General features: G+C 48.0%; 2 protein-coding genes across 2 annotated transcripts in view; both read right to left on the bottom strand.

Annotated features, from left to right (window-relative positions):
- Nucleotides 1-11,345, bottom strand: part of DNAJB14 (DnaJ heat shock protein family (Hsp40) member B14) — a 28,015-nt gene extending 16,670 nt beyond the window's left edge. The window contains exons 1-2 of the mRNA XM_075421454.1: nucleotides 11,007-11,345; nucleotides 5,024-5,198 (exon numbers count right to left, since the gene is read on the bottom strand). Coding sequence (XP_075277569.1) covers nucleotides 5,024-5,198; nucleotides 11,007-11,139 — 308 coding nt within the window. The 5' untranslated portion in view covers nucleotides 11,140-11,345. The remainder of the gene's footprint in view (nucleotides 1-5,023; nucleotides 5,199-11,006) is intronic.
- A 1,178-nt stretch (nucleotides 11,346-12,523) lies between these two features.
- Nucleotides 12,524-14,818, bottom strand: H2AZ1 (H2A.Z variant histone 1). Its single transcript, XM_075420116.1, has 5 exons — nucleotides 14,651-14,818; nucleotides 14,184-14,261; nucleotides 13,651-13,764; nucleotides 13,059-13,188; nucleotides 12,524-12,916 (listed from the first exon to the last, which is right to left on the bottom strand). The coding sequence occupies exons 1-5, from the start codon at nucleotides 14,651-14,653 to the stop codon at nucleotides 12,855-12,857; spliced, it is 387 nt and encodes a 128-aa protein (XP_075276231.1). The 5' UTR covers nucleotides 14,654-14,818; the 3' UTR covers nucleotides 12,524-12,854.
- Between the last annotated feature and the right edge of the window lie 280 nt (nucleotides 14,819-15,098).

The following is a 15,098-nucleotide window of genomic DNA, read 5'->3' as shown; positions in this document are numbered from 1 at the left end:
TGTTTCACTTTTCAAATCTACAATTCAGATTAAGTCAGCATCAACAGCTTTCCTCGGGTTAACAAAACCTATCGGACATCCTTGCATTTCTGTATCAAATACCTGCAGTGATCCATAATCACGAAGTTTTGAGTGCGACTAAGACACATACTTCGACTGCAATCTCCAAAAGCACGCGATGGGAGCCATATTTCTCCCAATGGTAATTTGAAATGAGCAGCACAGTGAGCAGCAATGTGAATGTTAGTAACAAAGAACTGAGCAAGAGGAAGCTACATTGACTTCTGATCCCAGAGTTGAGCAGAAAAACAGTAAAATGCAGACCAATTTTTACACATGTCAAGTTCCCAATGATGCCAGTGGGCCTGATGCAAATGGCATCCTGAAGCTGAATTGGGAATGTGCCTGTCACAGTTTGGATGACGTAAGTTTGGTCTGCAATAAGTGCTCTAGATCGGGAAGAGAAGGTCACAGCGTTGTCGAGGAACTCCAGCTGGTACCAGCATACCCCTAGTGCCTGAAATGAACGCACCAGAAGTTTCAGATCTCTGCTTTACTGACAGATTCAACAACACATCAGGGTGCTTGCCCTAGTACCTTGCTCTTGGATGTATCTGGTCAGTTTGTTCCTCCTGTGCGTATTACATGAAATAGTCAAGGCTGTGTTTACATCAGCATACTTTTCTCAAGATTTTGTTTAAGCTTTTATTTTAGCTATAAAAAGTGTAGATTAAAGGCAGGAGCTTTCTGACAAAGTCCACCATATCTTCTGTGCCACTCTTCCATGACAGGCTCTATGACTGATTTCCACCTTGACTTTCTCAACCATTCAACTGGATATTTCAACAATTCACAGTACTTCTAGCAGCCTAATTAAAGGCATGTCCTGATTTCTTTGCTTTTTTTTCTTTCAATTTTAGCACATGTTGATTGCTCTTATTATTCCACTTCTAGTTAATTATCTTCTTGACCCCATGTTAAAAAAGTAACCATGTATCTCTTCTTGCTGAATTTGCAGAATTCTCAGCAGAAGGCCTGGAAAAGTCACCCAACTTACATTCCTTCTAGCCTGATCCATGAAATGTGTAGAGGCAATTTTTCGGTTTACTCTGTGAATTCAAATCAAGCTGCTGATTATTCTCAACCACTACTGGAAGACATTTAATCCTGCCTTGCGAGGTTCCTACAGAACTCATGCGGCTATTGGTTTATTTTGGTTCTAGCTCAAAGATCCAAATAGAAAACGTCATTCTTGGGCTCTCTTCCGAGGGGCAGGCACTAGCAGGGCAGGAAAAGCAGTATTCCACCACAATTTTCACAAGACTGCAATCCAATTTTAGCAGCTGGCAGTTATCTTCAAGATGTCAAAAAGGTAACAGGAAATATACGCTACTGCTTATTTACTAAAAAAGAGACATCAGACACTATATGTAATTTAACATGATTCAAAAGGAATCTGTATAACGTGTATGATCTATCTGTCTCTCCAAAAGTATTTTTCTAAATCATGTAGGAGACAACAGATAATACACATGTCACAGCATAAAAATAAATGGGAAAAATTAATACACAGCAGGCAAGTGATACTTTTGTTTTAATTTCATGCAGGTCCACAAACCCATTCCAAAGGGTCTGCACACTTGGTATGAGTAGGCAGATATGATGAACAGAATTTGTTTGAAAGCAATTAAGAACTCTGATAACTGTAACCCCAATCAGCACTTTTTCTTCAGTTGTTTTAAGTGAACTAGAAGGAAAAGTTTACTTTCTTACACAAACGTTTCATTTTTTTATCCCAGCAAAAAACGCCAATAACCTACATCAAACAGTGAAGCAATTACTTTAAAGCAAAGACCACATAATCCAAAAGCAAATTCTCCCTTTTTTTGTTGTGCACACAATTCTCATGCACTTATCTTAAGCTGACATTGCTCAGACAGCTTTCAATTGCCTAGAGACTTCTAGGGCACTTGCTCTAAAAAGATGTAAGTGTACTGTGAGTCCTGACACATTTCTGCTAGTCTCCTCTCAACATCTCCGATGTGCAGGTCGCGTAAAGCACTCAGGCAACTTGATCCAGCCCTCAGTGACAAGATAAGCATCATTAAGAAAAAGATGCATGTACTACAGATGGTATTTTCAAAGCATTTCAATTCAAAAGTAACAAAGTGCTTTTGGATACCTCAAGCTTCAAACTGTCACAGTGAGCACTGTTCCCACAAAGAACAGAGCATTACCCAGCCCTTATGCAATCAGTGGAAAGATATTGCATCTTATGCTTCTCCCTGTCGAGCAACTTGTTTGCAACCTCATGCAATGCTCTACAGATGTGTTATGGTAGCTTGCTAGATCAGTGTCCCCAGTGTACTTTGAAAAAAATAAAAACAGCACAGCGGTGCTTGTTTGTACTCATACCTACCCGCATTACTAGAGTAACCCTGATGAAACTTAATGCAGTTAAATTAGTTATACTGCTCCAAGTGTGTCTTCTTAAATCTACTGCCACAAGCAAATTCAAGATAGCTGGACAACTCCAGGAACACTAAGCATACAAAACAACTTAGTTTGACAGAGTTAAATCCACAGTAAGATTCAGAATTTATTAAAAATTGAAGATTTTGCTACCTTGCTATTTAGAAATGTCTCTTCTTATAGGAAAAAAAAAGAAAAATCAGGCATGAAACAGTATTTTAAAACATCTCTTTTCACATAGCATTTCTTTAACCAACTCAAAGGCCCGAAAAGCCTTCCACTGTGGTATGGCAGAAGCACATGGTGGTGACATGCTCTGCTTTGAAGAATACTCTCCTCAGAGGGGCACGTTTCATTTAACTGGAAAAGACTGGGGCCTGACTGAAGCAACAACATATGCAGCCTGTCTGTCATGTTTCCAACTAGTAAGCTCATTCTCACTGTGGTTTAAACATGAACTTTCCCTCAGCTATCATCACTGAAAGCGTTATATTTTTCCAGTAAGTTTTAGCCTACTGTTTGCATTTAATGCTGTTCTCTTTGGCAAGGCACACATGTTTTTTAATTCTTAACCACAAATTTTATAAGTGGTGTGCTGATGTCACTAACTGACAACACGACAAACTTCAGAACTTCCAACTAGAACTGGGGACTTGCTCTGTTGATTACTGCACATCTAAACGAAAAATCAGTCTCCCTCCAAAGGTTTAGAAACTGCTATACTGAAGGATGGTAGCATCACTCAAGCTAAGCTCAAGATATTGTTTTAACAGCTGATTTTCTAAGTGGTACATAAAATACAAACAAACATGGGCTGTTCTGCAAGCCACTACAATTGCTTCTTTGCAAAAATCTGGGTACTTTTTAAAACCCCAAATTTTATATTCACAAAGCAGATTGTTGAAAGAGGTACTAAGAAGCAGCGTTGCATCAAGATTATCCTCAATGTGCAACTTCCATGAATACCCCCAACTCTGGTTCTGATCCCAACAAACTGGATTAATTTTACCTGGCATCTAGTGAATCCCTTCAGCAAAGCAGTACCCAATACCATGAAAGCATACCATGGAGAAAAGTTGGCTCCACAACATCATTTTACTCAAGAAAAAGTAGGCAACTTTACTTTCTGGTAAAACAAACAAAACGAACGAACAGAAGAACTTGCAGGGTAATGCCAGAGCAGAGGGCAGCTCAGAATGGCACCTCACGGGTGAGTGAACACTGGCAGTAACACAGCCTTCCTTGTAGCAGCACTCTGAGAATGCGTTACCTGTCTTAACTTGATCCAAGCCTCGTTTTACACAGGAGTTCTTTCTGGATATTTTGTCTCACACATGTGTGCACACACTTATTTTGCATTCATTTTAACAACCAATATTTCAAGATGGCCAAAATGCACAAGCTTATTCAGGTTTTACTTTAGATGTATCATGAAGGGCAATAACATTAATTAAGCAAACTCGACGGTAAATGAAAAGCTCTACTAAGTAGCAACACCAAGAGGATAACCATGCCAGAGATGTTGCTGCCTACCTGCCTGAATGCAGAGCTGCTGTACCAACAAAGAAAAGCTGCTTTTTCCTCACTCGTAGTACAGCTGAACAGATTATTGAACTTGGGGAAAAGATCCCAAGATAATGTCAACAGCAACACACATTTCACAAACACATTCACACACAAATTTGTTTTGAGCAACTATTCATCCACTCTACACAAACTAGGAGACTAGAACCTCTTGACTTCCCTTCTTTCAGCTCCCTTGAAAATATCTGGGCAGTGCTTATCTGAGAATACAGGTGGGTTTTGAAATGTGCAATTTTATAGTGGTTGTGTCCCTATCTCTTTAGTAGAAACCAGGGCACATATCAAACAATGTTTTTCTCACTCTTACAGCCAAAAAGTGTGTAATGATAACATGACTTGAGTTATTCGCCTCAGAAGGCCATTTTTATTGATCTTTGTTTCTTTTCACACATCCTCCTTTCCTGCTGTCACCCCATCTTAATACTATCATGCTGCACGAAGGCCAGACGGAGTTTATAATGCAACCTAAACTATGTGCTTCAGTGCTTCTCAGATACCTGTAGGCCCAGAGCAAAGTAGTTTTAACACTGGCCTAAGCCTAGCCTGTACAGCAAGATTAGCTTGAAAATAAACTTCAGGAGCAAGCATGCAATGTAAATTTAGCCAGCATGAGTACAAAAATATTTAAGAACAGAAATACTGTCCTGCTAGTTGTACTACAGAATTTTCATCACTTCCTCCATTTAACACAAGATCTACTTAATAACTATTTTGAGTATTTTCTTTTTAAACCATCAAGGTTACTTTATATAAAGATAGGCATCATCTTTCTCACAGAAAGTGACAGCATCTCGTACTGTGTTTAAACACAGAAAAACTCTCCTCTTCCTTTTTGTCTCAGTTCAGCAGAAGTAACCCCGCTCAGCTAACCTTGAATTTTCTGTTGCTTCTTTAGATGCTAGAGCTGAAAGCATAAGTACATAATACACAGAATGAAAAGCAGTGATGTATTTAAGCAAGGCCATACCTGAATACTCCTTCCATCTGGTCTTTGGTGTAGCCTTTTCCACTTTCACCTGCAGCAGATGCATTGCTCTCCTTCGTGCTACTGGGCTTACTTTGATCATTGCTACTTGCTGGTTTTCGGCAGTAAGCGCCTCCCCCAGCAGTACTTCCATTCTTCATAATAGCTTCCAACAAAACTATAAGACAACAGTATATCATAGTATCATTATAGGCATTAGCGATTAAGTCGGGGCTCTCAAGTATCTTAAATGGGAGCACCACATTGTAAAAGACTAACTGCTACATCCTCCTTTCTTATTGATCACCACTTTGTACCACAAATGTTCCTGAAGCCAGTCTAGCAATTCCATTTCGTGGCAAAACTACCGAAAAGTGTTTCAAAACCAGTGGCTGGACTCCCCTCCACCTCTGCCAAGGCGATTTAATACTGGAGAGAATTTGTCCAGGTCCTTCATTTCTCGATTTTTTTTAGAGGCACTGAACCCATTTTTTGGGGTGGAAACTTCAGAATACCTGAATAAGCAACTGCAAATAGAAAAGAGGAACTAACCTAACCCTTTAAAGAACCTGCAAATTATCCCATACAGAGACAAAGCCCACCTCCAGCACATTTCAGTTGCTACAGTACGTAGACATTCATAACCTGAGCCATCAGTGGCCACAAACTGATGCTCTATACCCCTTCCAGGCAATACCAGCTGAAATTCAAACCACTGTTAAATGCCACAGATGAGTCAGAACCACCCAACTACACTCAGCTCTTCAGAACTGGGTCTTGAAAACCAGCATGCTTCTGCTAGATCTCAAAATCCTCTTTTCTTCCATGTTCCAACAGATCCCAATTTTAGCAGTTCTAATACATCACTAGACACTAAGTTTTCTTTTTCTTTCTGGATATAAGCCTTTATTTTGGGGGTATCTGTCTTAATAATCAATTAGAAACAGTTCCATTCTAACTGCAGGGACTGCACACGAAGCGTAATGTGGATCAAAGATCATTAAATGGTCTGCCTTTCCTGAAAAGGGAACTCTTCAGAGCAAGATGGCAAATTACACAGGCCAAATTTGTTTCATAAACAACTGAGAGTTACTATCTGCATGAAAAATGCCCTACTAAAAATTCCCATAGAAAAACATCCCACTCACTGTGAAAGCATGTTATAGCTTTAACTGCTAAAAACATTTTCTTCTAGAAGCTAGTGAGAAGAAGCCCGAAGGATCTTCTCCTATATCTAATGTAAAAATTTCTCCACTGACTAGCATGGTCTCTCTTAGAGCAGAAGAAAACCGAGATCCTACACATCATCGCTTGTATCTCAAGAGGACTGCAGGAGAAAAGAAAGAGGAGCTTTGTTTGAAAGGAGAACTGCCTCCCTAAGACATGCTGCCTCAAACTCTCCAGTATTTGCTTTTACTTATTAATTCACTTATTACCCACTGGCCACAGCAGTTTGAAGTACTGCAGATGAACAGCTACCCGGGGCCTGAGCAAGTCAGCTGACTTCAGTACCGGTCCTGCGCTCATGCCTGCCTCAGCAAGATCCATCAGTTGATCAGATCAGACTTTTTACTGCAGAAATAAAGAAAAGGCTAACATTTTGATGCTGAGTTGTATACCGGAGGGGGGGGGGGGGGAGGATATTTGCACTAGAAATCAAATCAAGTTCTTGAAAACAGGACAGCTGTAGTTGCGTTACGGATTACAGCTGAAGCGCATATCCAAATATTTGCAACAGCTTATTCTAGTAGCATCTGTCATGGCATTTAAAGTTCTGAGGTAAATGAAGTAATAACAACTCCCAACAAGGTGACCGTGTCTGCAGGCTAAGAACTAATCAAGAACAGAGATTTGAACAGACAGTGTCCTCAGAATGCAGCATTTCCAGTCCAAATGTGCTCCAGACAAGCAATAACAGAAAACAAAATTATTCTTTTTCTGTTCTGTGACGTTACATATTTAATAATAGTATCATGTGGGAGCCTATCAAACACGTGACCCTGACTTACCCTTTAGAAACAATGCTTACTTGGCGGTTTTACAAATCCTGCCTTTATACTGGTACTGCTCTGGAAATTCCCCATCCCTGCACTAATGCTTGTTCAAAACCAGTAGTAGCAATAATGGCAGAAACGTGGGTACAGACAACAGTTTTAACACCCAGGGTCTTTTTCACAGCAAGCTTAGCTGGTAAATCTTTTCATTAATCGGTTTGGCTGCACTACGCTTTCAACATTACTACTTCCTAATCACCTTTTCAAACCTCCCATCCCCCTAAGAGGGCTGCACTGCTGAGAAGACAGTGCAGGGTGCTTACAAAACACCTCCCCCCCCCCCATTTGTAAGTGTTAACTTCTTAGGATAGCATGACACAGCATGTAGAAACACGCTATTGTTTTGCGTTGACAAAGAAAACCTCACAAAGGGTCTGGGACCATTGTTTTCTTCAAATAAAAGATACAGTTCAGATATCCAGAAACAACTTTGACTCTTCCATGAACTGCTGGTGGTAAAACCCGCTGTCAGATCTGCAGTACTAACAGTGCATTAAAGACAACTTTCACCGTGCATCTAGGTATTTTAAAATAGGACATACAAGCAACCAAAGACTTATTTTGTTAGCAGGTAAGACAATGAGTCTTATCTACAAATGTGTCTGAAGGCTCTCTTGTGTGTACTGTTACCTGCTGGTGAATGAAAGATCCTTGCACTGCATTTGATTCCATTACGCATCGAACATGACCCCCACTTTCATTAATGGAAGAACTGCTGAATTGGGAATTCATACTAACACAACACCTTAAAAAACCTATGCTCACACACTCCTGAGAAGAAAAGTTTGTTTTCAGAGGCAGGGTCAGAAATAGTACAAGAAAATTTTAAGAAGCACTGAAAACACAAAGCTGTCCTTAATGTCATTTTCTGCCTTCAGCTCCAAAAAGAATGGCACCTAGTTTGAAAATGCGATCTTGTCCTTTGTTATCTTTACATCCGCTTACAAATCTTTTCCAGACAAGCAATTAGTTTCCATTCAGTTGCAAGATGAATCATTAGTAAAAATCATAATCAAACAACATTTTGAACAGCTGAACTGTAAAACAATTTTCTAGCAAATAGTGACGTCAACATGAAGACTGCTACTCTGAAGTCATTAGCTAAGTATCATTAGATAAGCACTGACCTTACATTTCACACTAGTAAAGCCTTAAAACAGCACTGCTGCAGTCAGCGTATTTCAGGCAGAAGCTTTCTTTAGCAAAACTAAACTTCACTGACTGAACTGGTGCTGAACGCACTTTAAATGCAAATGTCACCAAAACCAAACCACACATAGTATTGTTTCAGAGACACCACTTAAAACCTGCTCTCCATCCTTTTACAATCCCCTGTAACATCGGGAGGAGGAAGCTCCCATCAGTAAAAGATTCAGCACTATCGTTTTCATTGCTTTTATCACCGATGGAACATCATTTGTGAAATGGTGGGCAATTGTTCCCAAAATGATACTGAAGATACAGCCTAAGAAGCACCCGTGACTTCAGTGACAAACTACTACGAACTACCTTCTAATACATACCCCAAAGAGAAAATAAGTGAGCGCTGCACCATATTGTCCTATCACCAGATAAACCCAACGCATTATGACTGTAGAGTAAGAATTTGTGTTAGAACTAAGTGAGCTCACAAAACCTTAACTGTTTCCTTCTCTTGGGTGTGTGCAATGACATTTTAAATTACCTAATTAATTACTGGTTTGGTTTTTTTTCCAAGTGGACCCCCCCCGCCTAATTTATCTAAAAGATGACAATGAGATAATGAAGCAGTAATTTCATTTGTTCTTTGTCAGTGTAAAATTACAGTTTTATTGCACACCTTCGAGTTCCTGTCCTGAAAACAGGACAATCTGTGTCTTTGCACTTACTGCACTTTTAACAGGGCTATTTAAGTGCCTCAAACTTTTTAAAAAAAAAAAAATTTCAATGACTTGGTGTTGTTTTGAAAGGAAATGGCATGAGTTGAAAAGAATTACCAACCTCCACAGCTAGAAAACTGAAGCACGGAAATATTACAAGTTTACAGAGTCCCCTAATTTCTAAGTACCTAGTTCAAATCAGGCCTAGGGCCTGATGTTTTTTTTCAGTGGTATTAGGGCATCTGCAATTCTCATTAGCTTCAGATGGAGCTTTAACTGCCCACCAGTTCCACAAATCAGGCCCTTGTTTCAAGCTGAATACCTGAAAAACGAAGCACAGACAATTAGCCGTCACTAATGGAAATCGAGTGAAGTGACTTGTTTAACATCACAGAGAAATGCTGTGAAGCGTTTAGTTTCAGTACACAATTCCCCAGATTACAGTCCACTATCATAACCACCAGACCATCTTGTTTTCACCAGATCTGTACCTCCTTTGTGACATACTTTGCTAATTACCACAGCGAATAAAACAACTGTCCTACGGACAACAGCCTAATTAGCCACCTATTTCTTGCACTGAATACAATGGTGGTGATGTAGTAGCAGCCCTACTTAAAAGGAAAAAACCCTCAAACACTCAAAACATAAATCAGATGGAGGTATCTTTCTTTTTCCCCCCCCAAAAGCTACTGTAACTCTTGTCTTGGAGGTGTAAGGCAGTAATAAGCTGTGAGGCAAGGCTGTTCTCTCTCTGGTGGAAGAAGCTGAACCGAAACCCTCAGCCATCCTGCCTACTGATCAACCCAGCTTCCAAAAAGCTGGAAGTATTTTCACGCGTGTCATTGTCTTCAGCCACAGAAACATAGGGGAACATGGCAAACTTCTACTTGTTTTCGTTTCAGAAAGGTATCTGAAGTAGCAAGAACAAACAGTGCCAAGTTCTTGATCCAAAGCAATGGTTACTTTCTTCCAGGTGATTTACCAGCAACACTCATCCTGTCTTCCGGGGGGAAAACAACATCTACACCCAGAAAACTACATACTATAAAAAAATAGCACTGATGAGACCTTCGCTTCTTGTCTGCATATAAGAAGCAGTCAAGAGACAGGGGAGGACAGAAAACATTCACTGGATCTGCTCACCTGACTTCAAGGCCTCACTACAGAATACAGCCCAGCACAGACGCTTCCAGTTAAGATTGCACCCCAAAGCCGTGCTCCAGAAGTGGCAAACGCTGCGGCCTTTAAGCCAGGACAGAGCACCGCCGTCTCCTCGGTTCCTTCCACGGCACAGACAGCGCCAGCGGGAACGGGGGGGACGCAACAAGTCGCTGCTGCGTTCAAAGGGATTGCGAGCCGGCTTCTGTCCGAGACGGGCGACAGCTCCGCATACCCTGAAAGCTTACTGCCCCTCTTTTCCAAAACCCACTTCTGAACACCTTTTTCTAGAAAGATGCTGATCGTTTTTCAAGTTTTCGCACCGAAGCGCCTGAAGAGCCAATTCAGTCGCAAGGGGAGCCACCTTGCCTGCTTTTTCTAGGGTAGTTAAACCCGCGCGTAATTCCCACGCAGCTACCGTACAGCCAAACGGGAAACAAACCGGAGAAAACCCGAACCACAGGTCAGTCGGCGGCCGAGGGCACTGCCCGGCCGGGAGCGGCAGCCCTTAGGGCCAGCTGTCACTCACGGCCGCAGCAGAGCAGCCAGCCCGGCCCGGCGCGGCCTGGGGCCGGCGGTGCCCCGCTGCTCACCGGGCCCGGCCGCACGGCTGCGCCCACACCGGCGGCTGCAGGGGAGGGGGAACGCAGCCGAGGATCCGGGCTGGCCGGCAGCGAGCCCCGCTGGCGAGGAGGGAGACACCCCCACCCCACCCCGGGCCGGCTCAGGGGCAGCGCCGGCCCCGCACGGCGCCGAGCACGCACCGCCGGCTCCCCTGCGCCTCAGCCTGCGGAGGTCCGGCGGCCGCCCCGGAGCGAGCGGACCCCCGCCCGCCTGCCTGCCCCCCTGCTCCTCCCGAGGGGGCCGGGACACCGGGGCGGCGGGAGGAGGGGGCGGGGGGCCGGGCTTCACCTCGGGCCGTCTCGGTCGGGTAGAGCTTCTGGGCCTTGCCGAGGAAGCGGAGGGCGCGGTCGCGGTTGCCGGCCTCCAGCGCCTCCCGCGCGATCCCGATGCACTTCTCGGCCTCATCCCGGTTCCCCTCCATCGGCTTCTCCTTCCGCCGCCTCCGCCCGCCGCAGCGCAGAGAGAAGGGGCCCGAAGCCAGAGCGGAGCCGGGCGGGGCGGAAGGGCAGCGAGCGGAGCGGAGCGGGCGGGGGGGAGCTGCCCTCACTCCGCAAGGCTCATCCCGCCGTTACCCGCAGCCCCAGCGCGCCGCTCGGCCCCGGCGCCCGGCCCGGCCCGCCGCCTGCTTCCGGGGCAACGCCGCGCATGCGCCGCCGCCGGGGCCCGGGGCGCCCCGCCCGCCGCGGGGCTCCGGTAGCTGCACCGGCCGGGGGCCGCGCCGCCGCCCGCGGTGGGAAGGTACCGGGCGGGCGGCTGCCGTGCGCTGGCGCTGCACCGCGGCCCGCCGCGGCCTTTCCGCAGCCGCTGCTGAAGCGGGAGGAGCTTGCAGCGCCTTAGCCGTGCCTTAGGGTACTGGCCAGCGCCGTTACCCCTGCCCCGGGGAACGGGGCAGCCGGTGCGGGCCGTACCGGTCAGCGCCTCCCGGCCGCAGCGCTGCCTGCAGAGGCCACGGAGGCGGACCGGCCCGTGCCGTGCAGCAGCTTCGCCCGGAGCACCTCGGTGCGGGGGGAGCCGGGCCCGAAGGCCTGGGGCTCGCCGCGGGACCCAGTGCCGGCGGCACCGCCCGCCTCGCCGGGAGGAGGAGGTCTGCCCTGCCGCAGCCACAGACGGGCCTGCTCCCGCGGAAGGGCGCTGGCGGAGGCCCAGCTCAGGGAGGGGTGGCCACAAGCCGCGCTCCTCCGCTGCACCGCAGAAGCGACCGCCACAGCTCCGACACCCCACGCCGCAACTCCCGCCCTGCAGCCCGGCCCCTCACCAGCACAGGGCTCCGGACCAGCACCACCGGGGCTTCCCAGCTCAGCTCCCTGGAGCCCAGCTGGGAGCAGGGCACACCGGGACAGAGCTGCTGGGCTGCTGCCTTGGCAGCAGGGCTCAGGCTCTCCCCCAAAGCTCACACCCCTGCTTCTACGGGTGCCTCTCCCTGCTCTTTTACCAGCAGCAGCAAGAGGGGTCAGGCTCTACCTTAAGGAAAACCAACCAAAGTGTCAGATTTTCAACACCCGTCCTCCTCTGTGACCGATCCCTCCCCCTCTGCGAAGGCCGACACCATGTAAAAGGGGCCTGGGCAGCACCAGCCACACGACCCCTGCACCAGGCTCCCTTCACATGAGCACAACCTCACAGGGCAAAGCCCCATGCCGTTTCACATGATGGCACTGACTAAGCACGGAATTCTAAGGCTGTGCTTCCCGACAGCCCACACACTGCTGGTGGGACTGCCACAGGTTCCTGTTCCTGGAACCGCCCTTCGAGAGCTGCATAGTCAACACCAAGTACTTGCCAGTTAGGGGACAAGAGACAATCAGTCTTGATATAACATTTATTGAATATTTCCACTCTAGTGGATGAAAAGTCTGTACAAAACCAAACATTTCCTTTACTTAAACCAATCCAAAACCAGTCAGCTCAATCAAAACCCACTACAAATACAATAGCTTCTTTGAAGCCATGGTAACACTTAAATACGGTTAAGACTTCAATGCAGAAATTTGGTTTGTTAGAAAGCTCAAGGGAGCTTTAGCTTCTCAAAGTTACAAAAAGGCAAAATTGTGTTTCACAGATACAGTCCACTGGAATCACCAACACTGGACAATTAAGTACTTAGAGTCCTGAGATAACGAGGAATCCTGGCATCCCTTAGACAGTTTTCTGTTGTCCTTTCTTCCCAATCAGAGACTTGTGGATATGCGGTATTACACCTAAGGAAGAGCAACAGTGAAGACAGCGTTATTTTTCCTAAACTCTGCACTTCAAATAAAACAGCAGCATCAAGCAGCCTCCAGCGTGTCAGAGCCCTTGCCACCCTGCTCACCACAAACAGCCAGCCAGCAATTTACATACCACCACCAGCAATTGTTGCCTTAATGAGAGAGTCCAATTCTTCATCTCCTCTAATTGCAAGCTGCAAGTGACGGGGAGTGATACGCTTCACCTTCAAGTCTTTGGACGCATTTCCTGCCAGCTCAAGAACCTGAGGACAAGATAATTTTTAAACCAAGTTACACAAGTCAAGTGAGACCAACTGCACGGCCTGAGCTGCTCTGTTCTCTACAGCAAACACACCACCAGTGACACCAGGAGAGCAGACAGTGCCTCTCCTGAAAGGGTTCCTGGCTTTGGAGCTCTGCATTTTGATTTCCCCAAGAACACAGTGTTTTACAGCAGATACGACATGCTGCCACAACACATTTTATAAATTACTCCACACTTCCACCTTTCCTGTAAGTCACAGTTACTTGATCTGCACAGCACGCAGAGCAAGAGGTCCTGTGCTTATTTCGTGGTCTCCTGATGATGATGCACGCACTTAAAGCTAGCTCAAAGCAAGCAAAGAGTTCACAACCCACTCCAAACTGGCAGAATACAGTAGGCTCTGGTCATCACGCCATTTCAGAGCTGACCAACTTGCTTGCACCCCTTGCTGGAGCTTTACCTCAGCTGTCAAGTACTCCAGGATTGCAGCGCTGTACACCGCAGCCGTGGCTCCCACACGCCCATGGCTGGTAGTCCTAGACTTCAGGTGTCTGTGGATGCGGCCAACAGGGAACTGGAAAACAAGAGAAGTATGAATAGGCTCTAAAGACAGAGACAGAACAAGCCACTACTCTAAACCACATGCTGGGCAGCAGAATCCCAGTTGCAGAAGTACAGCCGGCACCAGACTACATTTCAATACTTGGGAATCCTGCTAAGGGCACTGTATGCCAAGTTCACGTCAGCAGCTTCACAGTCCTAACCACAAGCAGTACCAACGGCCACAAGGCAGTTCTCTTCCCTCCTGCAGATATGCAAAAGGTCTAAAAATACACGAGTCAGACATTAAGACACTCAAGGATCGAGCAGATCCTTACACCGCTCCGGACGACAGACGGCAGGCAGCCTGTGCAGGCTTCACAGGGTGCAGCCAACCACAAGACTCGAGGCCAACCCCGACCTCCACTCGCCCCCGCCCCGGTCCCTGCTCACCTGCAGTCCGGCCCGCTGAGAACGGGACACTGCTTTGGTCTTGGTCTTCCCGGAGTCCTTCCCAGCTTTACCACCAGCCTAACAGCGGGAAGCGGCGCGTCAGGGCCCGGCACGCCCTCACCGGCCCCGCGCAGCGCCCGCGCATGCGCGCCGCTCCCCCCGCCCTCCCCTCCCGCAGGGCGACACGCGAGGCACCAAGGCGCGTGCGCGCCGCCCGCTACACCTAGCGGCACCGCGCGCATGCGCGGCCGCCACTCCCTCTCCCCGGCGGCGCTAGTGCGCGTGCGACTCCCCCCCACCCCCCCCGCCCGCCGGCAGGTAACGCGCGTACCGGCGCGCGCCGCCCGCGCTCCCCGCCCCCGCGCGCTCCCCTCACGCCAGCGGCCGCCATCACCTCCATCCCTGCCGGCCCCCGGCGGCGGCGTGCGCGCCCGCCCCCACCCGAGCGGGCCCCCGCGGCTCCTCACCATGGCGAACCGGACCGCTGCGCGGGGGCAGACAGAGGAAGAGAGCGTCCCGCACCCACGGAGCCCGGGCGACAGCACCAACCTGCCCCGACCCGCCGCGATTCAAACTGCGCCCACTCCCGCCTTCCCCCGGCGCTTTATAACCGCCGAACGTGCCTGCATCCGGGAACCCCAGCCTCGCCCCCAGCCAATGGCTGCGGGCGGGGGCGGGCCGCGCTCCCCCAGCGACAACCAATGGCGGAGCGGGGCGGTGCCGGCCTCGCGATGCGGAGTGCGGGAGAGGCTCCGCCCCTATTTAAAGGGACAGGCGCCCGGTGGGGGTGTAGGGTGGGCACCGTGACGGCCCGAGAGAGGGGCAGGGGCGTGGGGGGCTCAGCCCCGGGCGGCGGCGCCGGTCCTCAGCGCGGGGTGCGCGGCCTGCCCGGGGTCCGCCGGCGATCAGGGCGGG

This window comes from Opisthocomus hoazin, chromosome 5, assembly GCF_030867145.1.
Source record: "Opisthocomus hoazin isolate bOpiHoa1 chromosome 5, bOpiHoa1.hap1, whole genome shotgun sequence".
Taxonomy (NCBI): Eukaryota; Metazoa; Chordata; class Aves; order Opisthocomiformes; family Opisthocomidae; genus Opisthocomus; species Opisthocomus hoazin.
Note: the sequence above shows the minus strand (reverse complement) of the source record. Positions and strands in the feature narration are given on the sequence as shown.

Excerpts from the sequence above, each read along its gene's own strand:
- H2AZ1 (XM_075420116.1), bottom strand. Across the intron at positions 13,765-14,183 it reads CTCAGCGGGCCGGACTGCAG|TTCCCTGTTGGCCGCATCCA; the intron begins GTGAGCAGGGAC and ends CTTGTTTTCCAG. Across the intron at positions 12,917-13,058 it reads GGCAACAATTGCTGGTGGTG|GTGTAATACCGCATATCCAC; the intron begins GTATGTAAATTG and ends GCTCTTCCTTAG.